The sequence below is a fragment of the Xiphophorus couchianus genome, chromosome 6, assembly GCF_001444195.1.
Source record: "Xiphophorus couchianus chromosome 6, X_couchianus-1.0, whole genome shotgun sequence".
Taxonomy (NCBI): Eukaryota; Metazoa; Chordata; class Actinopteri; order Cyprinodontiformes; family Poeciliidae; genus Xiphophorus; species Xiphophorus couchianus.
In genome coordinates this window covers 4,577,425-4,590,064 of record NC_040233.1, presented here as the reverse complement: position 1 = coordinate 4,590,064, position 12,640 = coordinate 4,577,425, and the positions used below count along the sequence as shown (strand labels likewise).

The 12,640-nt window shown below is 38.6% G+C and overlaps 1 protein-coding gene across 2 annotated transcripts in view; it reads left to right on the top strand.

The window, feature by feature from the left end:
* The window catches only part of LOC114146139 (cAMP-specific 3',5'-cyclic phosphodiesterase 4B-like), a 67,786-nt gene that overhangs the window by 21,035 nt on the left and 34,111 nt on the right, over nt 1–12,640 (top strand). For both annotated transcript variants that reach the window (XM_028019955.1, XM_028019954.1), the window contains exons 4-7: nt 3,003–3,250; nt 11,590–11,784; nt 11,880–11,916; nt 12,434–12,504. In XM_028019955.1, coding sequence (XP_027875756.1) covers nt 3,003–3,250; nt 11,590–11,784; nt 11,880–11,916; nt 12,434–12,504 — 551 coding nt within the window. The remainder of the gene's footprint in view (nt 1–3,002; nt 3,251–11,589; nt 11,785–11,879; nt 11,917–12,433; nt 12,505–12,640) is intronic.

Here is a 12,640-nt window from a genome sequence, read left to right as displayed (position 1 = left end):
CTGGGATCAGTGGTTAGAGTAGTCGTGTTCTGTCAGACTGCATCTTCAGTGATGCTCTGCTGCAGGCACAATATATCTGGAATAGACGGGGGCAATAAATCAGACAAATTACTTTCCCTGGAAAGAGCAAGAGAGTCAACAGAGCTGTCCTTACTGCCTATCAGCCTGGAAAAACCATCAGAGTTTGTTTATTTTATCAGAGTCCTTTGCTCTTATTGTCAGGTCTCTGTTTTGCATTTAACAGTCTTATTGATTTTTGACTTTGTGCATCCCTGCATTCACTGGTAGTGACTTTTGTTTAAAAGGAGCTTTCAATCTTCCATTGAACTTTTTTAAAACAAAGGAACACTTGGGTGCCACGGTAATTTAGGCTAACAAAACATAAAAAACGACATGTTAAAACCATTCTAGCTTAAAAAAATTCAGTGACTGAGCCACCTATGTGAATACCAAGGACGATGTTAAGGTTACAAGAACGAGGTGGGGCGTACGTTTAGTCGTATTTTGGAATTTTGTCGTATTTTGTATTTTGTCGTATTTTCTAAGCATACCCAGATAAACCAGATAAATTGTTTAAAAGTGAGTAGATGTCATTTTATAAAGCAAATACTGTCAACCAGCCAAATCAGAAGTCTGTGTTGGACGCCTCTGCCAAACAGGACAACAGGTAGGGGCCTCTGATCGATGAGGAAAACGTGGATTGAATTGTGGAACAGAGCACAATAAAATAGAATTCACAACAAAATGTGGAATTTCACAGAATTTGTTTTTATAGGCAATCAGTGTTAAGTGTACAGTAGTTACTGTCGTTGCCTGGTGAGGCGGGGCTTGACTCAGCTCAGCTTTCTTATCCACACAAACAGAAAAAAACGGTTAGCAATGGCAAGGAAAAACTCACTGTCCTCCCCCAAAAAATAAATAAAATAAAATAAAATAAACTTAGCACAAGATTCAAGGCTACGGATTGGGAGAAAACGCGCTTTGTTGGCTCATGATTTGACTGAAGGTGTAGGAATACAGGATGGAGCATGAGTGCTAAATACAAAAACACTCATAGTGCAAGTTAGGAAATAAGAATGAACAAAGTCTACTATCCTGCTACTTTTAGGTTCACTCCTTCACCAACACCCGCAGGCTTGGACTTGTTAACCCTGTTCGAAGTCGATGTTTCTTACTTCATCATTGGAAAAAAAAAAACAGATATACAATATTGTGGTTGGGATATGAACCCATTTTCCCTGAACTGGAGCAGTACATTAAAGCAGACCTGCAGAAACACCTTTTAATTTTTTTCTAAATATTTGTCTCTATCAGGTAGAACAGATACTTCGGCATTAGTCATTGGACAGTGACTGTAAAGTAGGAAACAGTAACAATGTTCACCATAATAATGATGAGATTTGTTCTGTTAATTTACCTCACTTTAAGCTACTCGGTTTTCAGGCATACACCTGATTTATAAACTTTAATATAACATCTGACTGGAACTGATTTGGAAAATCCCTAATCCTAAATGACTGAAGGCGATAAGAGGAAGAAAAGACTTGCAGCGTCCATGAAGTGAAATAGTAGAGTTCTGAGATCTGGCCAGACTGTAGCTCTCATCTTTTTACTCTCACTTTCTGTCAGATTCAGTCTCTTGCCCACTCATCCTCTTCATCCACTCGCTTTCACCCTACACACACTGACAACAGACAATTTGTTGCCTGCCTCGTCCACGAGGAATTCCTCCCCCACCCCCTTCCTGCTTTGTCGTCATGAAGCCTCCACGCCTCCCTCCCTCATTTGAAACCTTTTGGCGTGTTTCATTTCCTCTTGCATGTGGTGAACATAAAGTGGAAGGAAATGAGCTCTGCCATCCCACTCCTGTTTCCCCCAGTGCTTTGGCTTGTTTACAGCCCCGTCGTTCCAGCTCGGCCCTTTGGACTTCTTGCTTAAACGCTCACATTAAGCTCACGATTTATATCTGGGACAGCTTCATAAACATGTCAATTGCCAGTTCAGGTGTCAAGTGGATGAAACAAGCTGTTATTCTTCTCCGAGCTGAAAAGTGATAAAAGATAAGCGTTGCTGCTGCTGTGAACAGGGCAGGCAGATTGTTTTGTGACTAAATAATTTCTCTTCTTTGAGACTCTGAAAAATTTTATTTGTTCTGTTAAACATTTGTCCATTCTTCCCCAAAACTTTCTGTGATGCTTACCGTTTGTGTTTACTCTTCTTATTTCAGTCTGTCCAATAAGTTGCGATGTAGTAATCGCAACTATTAACGCAAATTCACTCAATGTTCGCAAATTGTTCACGGACTTGCAATTTTCACCAGTTATTGCAATTTTTCTGCTAATCTGACTTAATTTTTTTCTGACCAATCACTGCAAAAACCCGGCTGAATTTTGACCAATTTCCCTAGACCCCATTCTAATTTAACTTCCTGTTCTACGTCGCCTCTTAAAAGCCATGTCTGACTCTACAATATGTACAATAACTCTTTTAAGAATTTTTTATTATTACGATCTATGATGTTTAATTTCTCTGTGGGCCCTAGAAAGTATTTTTGAATACTTGTAAGTACTTGGAAATATTATTTCCACTTTAAACATTAACTGTCTCTTTTTCGAGAAGGTTATGGGCAACAATTAAAAAATTTTTGTAAGGTCCTGTTATGGGAAAAATAAAGCTTAAAAAATATTCAGAACTTTTACCACAACTTTTTTGAAAAAAGTACCACAAAATTAGTAATCTTAGGCTGCAACAATCGCAAAAGTGCATCGCAACATCATGGATTGCCTGTTTTTATTATCCTAACATTCACTATTACTATTGTTATATCAGATTTTATCAGTGTTTTAATTCTTTTGTCCTACATGTACAACAGTGATACCTGTATTTCAAGGACACATTCCATTTTAACTTCCTTTTAATAATGTTAATCCCAATATTACTGAGTTTTCCTCAATATTGAACAAAAGGTAAAAGCTATAAAAAAAAATCTCCTGCTTCTTTAGGAGAATACAGATCCTCCTGTGGGACAATGCGCCACCGGCAGCACTCTCAGCGTGGAGGTGTGCAAAGTGCACAGGCGCTTTTCTGGTAACCTACAGCTGCCTCCGTTGTCCTGGCGGCAGGCAGAAAAGGAGAGGGACCGGGGCAGGCCGCTGACACCAGAGGAAGATCCCATGACCCGAACAAGACCCACAAGTTTGCCCATCGCCTCCCTGCCGCGCATCGACATCACACAGGCCGACCCCGACAGGTGAGGCACCAGCAGCTCCATGCTACACTGCTTCTGACACAGCAGCCATGGGAAAGTATGCATTTCCATTGATCATATTTGACATTTCAAAAATACATTTGCTGAGTGGAAATGAGACAATTTTGAAGAAGAAAAAAAAACGTCCGGTTTTTGATTAAAAAAAAAAGTTTTGGATGAGGTGGGGGTTTTTTGGTCGTATTGAAATTGGTTCATTTCGCAAAACTGTGCATCACACAAGTCAGATGATCAACAACCGGATGTTGCTATTGGATGACAGGAAGTAGTTGGTGAATGATAGGACAGCATGTTTTTTAATGACCAATTGTGTGAACAAACATATCACATATGATTTTAATTGTTTCTTATTTAACGGAGTCAATGCAATTGCAAAATTGTGTTTTTTCAACATGTATATTGACAGTTTTGTGAACATTGGTAATGGAAACGCAGCTTGAGATTCCTCCTTTTTTATTATCCCTTTTATTTCTATAAAATAATCCTGTTGGCATCTTGAATAAAAAGAGGCCATCGTTTTCACAATGCTTTCTCCCTTTTTCAAAACCGTAGAGAAGTGGCATGTGTCATTTTGTTAAATGTAGAAGTTGATCACACAGCTCTGCAGTTCTCCTCTTTTATTACCATGAAAAGTTACACAAAAAGGATTTGGTACGACTGGTTCAGATCACTCTAACACGTCCACTAGCTGTAGCTTCTGTAGGGAGGCTATGAGGACAAAAACAGCAACTTTCCTCCTATTCTGCTCAAATATTTGTCACAAATTGTTTGTAAATTTAAAATTCATGATTCTATTTCTTTATTCTTGTCTTAGGACTTTAAAAAAAAGTCAGCAATAAGCATAATCTTGTTTTATAGTGAAAGATCACAGGGTTTTGCAACATTTTTATTAAAAAAAAAAAAGCACCCCAGCAGTGCAAATAAATTATAAATGTCGGTCTTTAATGCACAGTAGTGGAAGATGTTATTCAATGCAGAAAATTGATGTGAAAGATATTTTTTTTATTATTGCCGAAATGCACTTAGCCAGATGGATCCTTTGTTCTTTGAATTGCTACTTTAAACTACACAGTGAAGATTTCTCTGCAGTTATCAAGTGACCCTTTCATTTGCCCCTTTCATCTTTCTCCTGCTCATATTCAATGTCCCACATCAAATGGTCAATTTATCTGCCACTGATCTGCACTGTGGGTGCAACTTGGTGTCTTTCTTTTAAATAGGTTTCTGAACTATTACAACCTTTCCTAAAGAAATCAAACTTTTTGACGTTTTCTTACTCTTAGTATGTTAAATAATTTTGTTGATTTAAATTAGATTTTGATTGCCGAGGTAATGATCTGGTATGAAATTGTCTCTCAAATTGTTCAATCTAACTAGATCGTTTACTTACAAACTTATTTGCAAACTCCAAATTTGCTGAAGACTAATTTCATCAGTAAAGTCCCAACTTCTGAGAGATTTCTTTTTTTTAGCTGAGTTGGAATCAGGGAAAAACTATACTCAGACTTTCTAAAAAATATATTGTCTTTTGACTTGGACTTGAACAATCTTTGTCTCAGACTATCAAGGATGAAGCCACTAGGTAAGTAGGTCAGAGATAGCAGCTCTGACAGAGATGTGAATATTCCCAGTGAAAGGGTGCGTTTGATTTATTACCCAGGGACATCTGTGGGCCGTGAGGTGTTAATGATTCATAAAAAAGCTGTTCACATTGGCTGTGACTTCATCGTATTTCTCTCAAGCTGAACTCTGCATTAAACGACAGCAGTTTAGAACAAACTTGTCACATTTTGAATGAAACCTTTACAGCTCTATGTAGCGACGAAATGGACTTTGAATGTTGCTAAATAAATAAAAAAATTTCACATAATTTTCTGAAGGCTTGGTCCACAAACGGAGAGCAAACACAGTGGTATTTAGCACCTACTCATGTTTGTTGCTTCAGTTAATAAGGTAAAGTGTAACCCTTTCCTAATTAGTACATAAACCAGGAAAGACAATCTGCACAACAGCTCATGTCAAACTGTTAAAAACTTGTTAAAAAAAGGAATCCAAGACCGACTTCACACCTGACACCAACATGAGTGATCTGTTCGTCTCCCTAAAGCGCCAAATACTCAGTCATCGATGAGTTAATGAGATGCACCCATTTAATTTATTAACACGAATAACAAAAACAACCAATCGTATTGCGGCAACTCAAAGCCTTTAGGGATCTAGATGTGATAAAGAGGATTTGTTGAAGTTCATAGAAAAGTAATTTAAGGGGCTTTAGCATGGTTGTTTGGTGCCCTATAAACAGAGGAGAAATGATGTTACTAATGCAAATTACAGTACATTAACAGGTACTGCTGTACATCAGCATTGTAGGTTTGATATGTCCTCTAGCCATGTTGTATAATAACTTAATCATTTTCAAATTCTTGAATATTGTTTATTTTATTCCATTCAAAAAATATACACAACTCAGATGACTTAGGTCTTTGAGTTTTACATAAAGTACAATTTTTGCAAAGAAAAATAAATCTGTTGGGCCACACCCCAAAACTTGGGGATTTGAGCGACTGCCCGATGTTAGTCTAGGTTTAAGCAGCACAATACACACAAACATACAGTTGAGGTTAAAATGATCCATATCCCTGGCAGTTTAAAGGCTTAAACTGATTTTTTTTTAAATTTTCCAATGTGTTGCTTTTCATTGGAAATAATATTAATATTTTGGAGAGGTTCAGCCATAGTCTTATCTTGAATTCAATGCCAGAAAATGTAGAGGGAGCGAAAGATTAGTGATATTAAGTGTGCCTTAAAACCTCAAACACCAAATATTTTTTGGCCAGTTTCTAGTTCAAACATCTCAGTACACTTGAATTAAGACAAGTTACTTACAAGTAACTTTTCAGCAAGTTATAGGAGCTTGTTTTAAGTAAATAATTCCTTGGTATTGATGAAAATGTTCTAATTCCACTGGCAGATAATTTAATTTACAACGTGGGAAAAATGACTTGTTATTAGTGACATAATCTAATCTAACATAATCTGGAACTATTACTTTTTCATCAATACTAAGGAATTATTGACATAAAGCAAACTGCTATATCTTTCTGAAGAGCCACTTTTAAGTTAGTTGTGCATCAACTCAAGAGGCAAACTAATTAGCAACATTTCAGCCAAGAAAATTGGTAATGGCCAAAATCCAAATCGGCAGGTCAAGCTTTTTAGAGATTGCAGTCGGCCAAAACACTGCAATCGCTGCACCCGTAGTTAAAACCCCTTATGCAATGTTTTCTTTTCTGTATAGTAGGTAGACATTTGAAGTTTGACTGCTGTTAATCTAGGTCAGAAACCAACAGTTCCTCAGAGCTCTCGCTTGAGAAGCAGGCGATGAACAAACTTCTTTGATGTCACTTTGAAATACGTTTGCAAAAGTTGACGCCTGATGATGACGATGATTTATTCTAGTACGTTCTGACCTAGAATGATCCCTGACAGAAACCTCAGCCCTGCGCTGTCCCTGGTTAGAGCACATGCTGTGGGACCTGAAGTAGCTGCATTAGTGGCTCAGGGTGACGCAGGTCACTAGTAGACATTTCAGTCACATCACCCAGAAACAGCTGCCTGCATATCATAACTCAGATCTATGTATGAGCTTTAGATCTATTAGGAGATTTAAACCACTGTCATTTTGACAACAGTAGAGTGGAAACCTTCTTTTACAGCTGCTCTCTTAATATATTGAAACATTCTCGTGATGAGCTCTGCTGTTTGAACATGGTTTTATCATAAAGATGTTGCATTGCATTTAAATTTTTGGCATGCAGATGAAGACCCGGGAGCTTTTTCATCCTCCCTAAACTTTTCCAGCAAAATTCAATTGCTCAAAAATGTACTTATAGTTCTGTCGAATGGCTTATCTTTCTTGTCTTTGCTTTGTGGCAGCCACAGCTGAGCCTCGGGGCTCAAAAAACATTGTTTCTGTCCAGTTAGATGTGGAAAATGTTCCACAGAGCTTCTGTTTGGCTTATCTGAGTTAACTCTGCGCCCGCACAAACGCTCTGGGAGGCAAAAGTGATTTTTCTTTCACCACAACATAATTCTAAATAAACATCAGCAAATAAATTAATTTTATATGCAAACACTTGCATATGAAAAATTCAAGTGTTTGGACAAAGACGAGTGTTACATTTTTTATTTATTTTTTTTATGCTCACACACACCACATGGAGAAAATTGTTTTGCCTTCATGTGCCAGGGCAGCTTTGCTCTACAAAAGGAAATCTGGAGATGGTATCCTGATTGCTTGGCTGACTTTATTAAATTAGGGTTGCATCTTCCATCACTGTAGACAGAGTGCATTAATAAAATATGAGCCTGTGTTTGTATGACCTTCAAAGTTTTGCATTTTTTGTGCGTGTACAGTAGGAGTGTGTGCTAGTTTCACTTAGTTTTTCATTGTTTTAGTTAATTTTCTTGTTTTTGTAGGGAATAGGCTTGGGTGTGTTTGCGTGTGTGTGGTCTGTGGGGACATTAAAGAACAAATTGCTCAGTTTTTGTTGCATCTCCTAATAGCAAAGCAGCAACACTTCGCTTCCCGTGTCAATGGCAGTTTTGGTGAAGTCAGATTTATTTGTGTAGCACATTTCAGCAACAAGGCAATTCAACGTTTGCACAGCATAAAAATGTAACAGTAACTAATTGAGAAACAAGCAATTACATCACATTTAGTCAAAATCATCAAGCACACACATCAAATATATCATTATTGTCCCAGAAATTATCAATGAAAGGCAACTCTATGCAGGTGGGGTTTTAGCCCTGATTTAAGGGAACTCAGTGTTTCGGCATCTTTGCACTTTTCTTGAAGTTTGTTCCAGATTAGTGGTGCATAGAAACTGAATGCTGCTTCTCCTTTTAGCTCAGAGATGAGGCACAAATTCATGTTAAGCAAACATGGAAGGATACTTGGAACAGTAAACATGAATTTCTTCAACATATGTGAGTCAGGTAGTGAGGTAATTAGTCTAGGAATTGGATTCAAGTGTGATAACCTGGAGACGCATCTAAAAGTTGCCATAAAGAGTTGGAGGTTGACACTTCTGCTTCCATTCTTTGTAACTTGTCTCATTCTTTCGCAGCCTGAGTGAACCGCAGACACGTTTCGACGTAATCTGGAAAACGCTTTCCTTTTCAATAGCTTCTCTTACCTCAGTGCTTCCTCTGACATGAAGCAGAACAAGCTGCAAGTTTTATTGATCCAGTAGCAGTGTTCACACCAAAGAATGTTAAATTAAGTACTTAGTTGGTCTTACTCTCTAAAGCCTCGCAACATTTGTAGTCGTCGTATTCAGCTCCAGCTCAAATTGTTTGACTACATTGCAAGGTTCAACAACTCATGTTCTCACTTTGTACGGCCCGATGCTCGGATGTGACCTGACAGCTCACACACTGTACGCTTTCACGGAACAAGGTAGCCTTGAATCCGGAACCATGAAGAAGCCGACCTTCTTCATCATCTGGTTAGGAGAACACTGATAATATGTAAAGAAATTGAGCTCCTCTGCATTCTCCCAGTGCTCCCAATTCTATCAAGAAATAACCAATCAGACTTTGATTGGCCTCCATGTGGCGCTGCTCATCCTTCTTTCTCCTTCGCCTGTTTCTTTTCTGTCATGAGCTTCATACTGATAGCAGAGCCTGTTGTGAATGCTAAGGCTAGTCAGTATGACCCACTGATGACAGCAGAAAAAGGGTTTTCCTTTAACAGTAAGATGTTTCACAACCATTAGCACATTTAACAGCATGCTCCTGAGGATGATTGATAGCAATAAGACCCTCCTCCTGACTCTGATGGGTTGTTTTTGGTCTTGAGCTGTGCATTTCTAGTATTTCGGCAATAGTAGCTCGGCGGGAGGTGGAGGAAATTGATCTTTTCACAGATTATCTGTCTCATATTATACAACGTAGTGACAGTTTTAACAAATATGTCAAAAAAACAGATTTTGTACAAAAGTAACACACCGGAGCTTTAATGTGCCGTTTAGCACATACAGGGTATTTATCATCACTGCCTGTATTTCTGGTGGCTGGCTTTACCTAAAAGGTAAATGTCTTTTCTTTTTTCTTCTCAGCATGTTTACAATAGATCGGTCTGGTTCTGCTCAGTTTTCCACATCAGCGAGATGAACCAGCTTTCAGGCTTTTCAAGACACTTTTTGGGATGAGGGTTGTGGACATTCAATGTATAAACAATGGCAACTTGTCAAATCAAAACTGTGCCGTGGCTCATGTCACAACCAGAAACCTGAGGTGTTTGGTAGGACAATAGGAAAGTGAAAACTAAACTTTTGGTGACCAGGCTGGATTATAATGTAGCGGTTAGCGGTTAGCAATTTCTCATACAAAACCATTTCTTCTTACTCTAATTAAGCTAAATTGAGTTCATACCTGCTTATCCTTGCAGGGTAACTTTCTCCACAGGCCATTGGGTGAGATGCACATTAGTGATTATTTCTAAAATAAATCGTATTCCATATATTGCGCCTACTTTAAACCATTATTCCCCTGCAAACATCCATGGTTTTAAAACCTCAAGTGAAAGTCAGTGGAGACGGTGAACAGGCTGACTAATCTGCAGCTGGGTTTTAATATAGAGTAGTAAGGGACAGTCGGTCAGATAAATAGAGCGACTCCCTTTCCACTCCCAGTGTTCCAGCTCAGCTCAGCCTGTGACCGTCTGCCAAGCCGACGTTATCCTGGCGCTTCGCTCGTTACGGGACAGAAAAGGGAAAAAGGAATCTGAGTCCGTCAGCAGACACAGAATCGTTGCGATCTGTCGTTCGATGAGAAAGGAAGAAGTGGAGGTGAAGGAAAATGTGGCGGAGATCCCCCAGGTGCAGAGCTCGGTACTTTGACTTCAGTGAGGAGGTGGTCAACAGACCACACCTTGTTGCTCCCAGGTGACCTTTACACTACCTTCCCTGTACTAAGCCTATTGTTCTTCTGTATTTTTTTTCCATCTGACCAATCGGTGTGGACGATATTGAATTTATTGTTTCCTGTAAATGTTTAGGTAGTACATGGCTAGATTACAAAAATTTGATCTATGCTATTATGTGTTGCTAAGGGAAGATAGTAAATGTTTCATCTCTTGAAATCTCAGACGTTTGTAATATTCGCAGTTAATCCCAGATTTACCAAAATTTGAAAATATGGCGTTTTCCTGCTTGTCTCAGATTAAGAGATTAGATTTGTGTGGGATAAGCATGGTGGCAATGTTGCTGAAAGCGAGGGGATTTAATGATGCACAGGACAACATGGATACGCTGTTGGTCTTGAATGCGTTTAATCAGATTTTGCACATTTCTCATTAATCCGTGCTTCGCTGGCAGAGGTGTGGAACTTTTCATCCCAATGGCGGAGCTAACCCCAGATGTAGCGCTTATTACAGCGGTGCCGGTAAATTCAAGGTAAATGTTGACATATTGCTACACATGGACGGTTTTTGTCAAATTGTTTTGACAGAAAATATATACTAAACTTCCAGAGTTTCTTCTGTTACATTTTTTTTTTCATGGTTTGTTGCATCTGTTGGCTCCTCTTAGTGCTGAGGCTCTGACCTTTCAGTTTAAACTTCTGACCTCATCATCTGGTTATATAATATCTGGTACTCTCCTCCTGCCTCAACTCTCTGGTGATGAATAGATTATCTGTCTGTGCTTCTGCAGTGGCTCACTGGGTCATTCAGCTGTTATGAAAAGGCAACTGCAGTTATTTTACTGCAGTTTACACCTACAAGCATTTTGAGTGCAACTTTTTAGGCTCTGGTCATGAAGAAGTGAATATTCTTGCCCGTTCTTTTTTTCCGGAACAGCTCAGAGTCTTTCAGATTGAATAGAGTGTTTGTGAACAGAAATTTTTGATCCTTCAGACAGATTCACAAAAGGATTGAGATCTGGACTTGGCTAACACATAAATTTGCTTTGTTTAAAATGTCTCTTGTAACTCTGGCTGTATGTTTATGGTTGCAGGTGAACCTACACCCAATATCAAAACTTTAGCAGGCAGTATTTAACAGGTTTTCTTCCAGGTAGCCTTTGGCTAGGCTAACTGGTCAATGGCTAGCAGGTGAAAGGTTAGCTGGTGAAAGACCAGCTGGTGAGAGACCAGCTAACCTTTGACCAGCTAACCTTTGCCAAAGGCTGGTCAAAAGTTAGCTGTGAAAAAGCCAGTTCAAGTTTTTTTTTTGTTTTTTTGTTTTTTTTTAAAGAAGGATTTGTATTCAAAATCATTGTTCAAAATCAGTTCATTTTGTTTGTTTCTTCTTTCAGCTTCGAGGTTGAAAATGGCCCGTCGTTGTGCTGCAGTCCATCAGACCCGCAGGTCTCTCCAGGCTCAGGATTGGTCCTGCACCCCAATCTAGCAGGTCATGGCCAGCGCAGAGAGTCCTTCCTGTACCGCTCTGACAGCGACTACGAGCTGTCGCCAAAGTCCTTGTCGCGGAATTCATCCATAGTGGGAGAACTGTGCGTTGTGGACATATATGGCATCAATCAACCTGCTGCCTAATCAACCCTTACTTGTTTCACATATAACCACAAGTTGTCACATTTCTTTTCAGGCACAACGAAGACCTGATTGTAACGCCATTTGCCCAGGTAACAGCTGATCCGTCAGAAAATCTGGGGCGGGGGAACAAACATTAATAACAATTCAGTGACATATTTAAAACAAACTTGTCTGACGCTTTTTAGATGCAAGGGGCTTATTGTTGCAGATGGCTTCAGAACTTCCTTAAGATGAACTTTTCTGCCACCTGGTGGATCTGAATTAGCATAACAAGGCAGATGGACAAACAAAATCTTTTCTTTCTTCACCCTGTGCAACTCACATGAAATATTCAGTCAAAATTTTTTAAAGTTAAAATTTTTTTATGTGCATGTACTGCATATAAGATTGTATTGAAAGACAATATTAATACATTTAAATTTTTTAAAATAAGACCAGACAAACTTTCTTGACTATTCTAAACACTGCTTGCATTCCTTGCATTCTTATCATGCAAATCGTCTTTCCGGAATAAATTAAGTTTGTTTATTTACTTGTTTTCATAGATTTGTGATTCTGCCCATAAATTCTACCTCTATGTATTAATTTTTGTTTTCCTGTTTTTAGGTTCTGGCAAGCCTACGGACTGTTAGGAACAATTTCACCACCTTGACAAATATACAATGTGCGTCTAATAAGTAAGTATATTTATTTTGTTGTTGTTCTACACATTGGTTTTATGTTCTAAATTAAATGGCTCACTGCAAATACACAAAATATCTTACAAATTATTTTCGATCTAGTTTCTATCGCAAGTATCCTAGTGCACTTGAA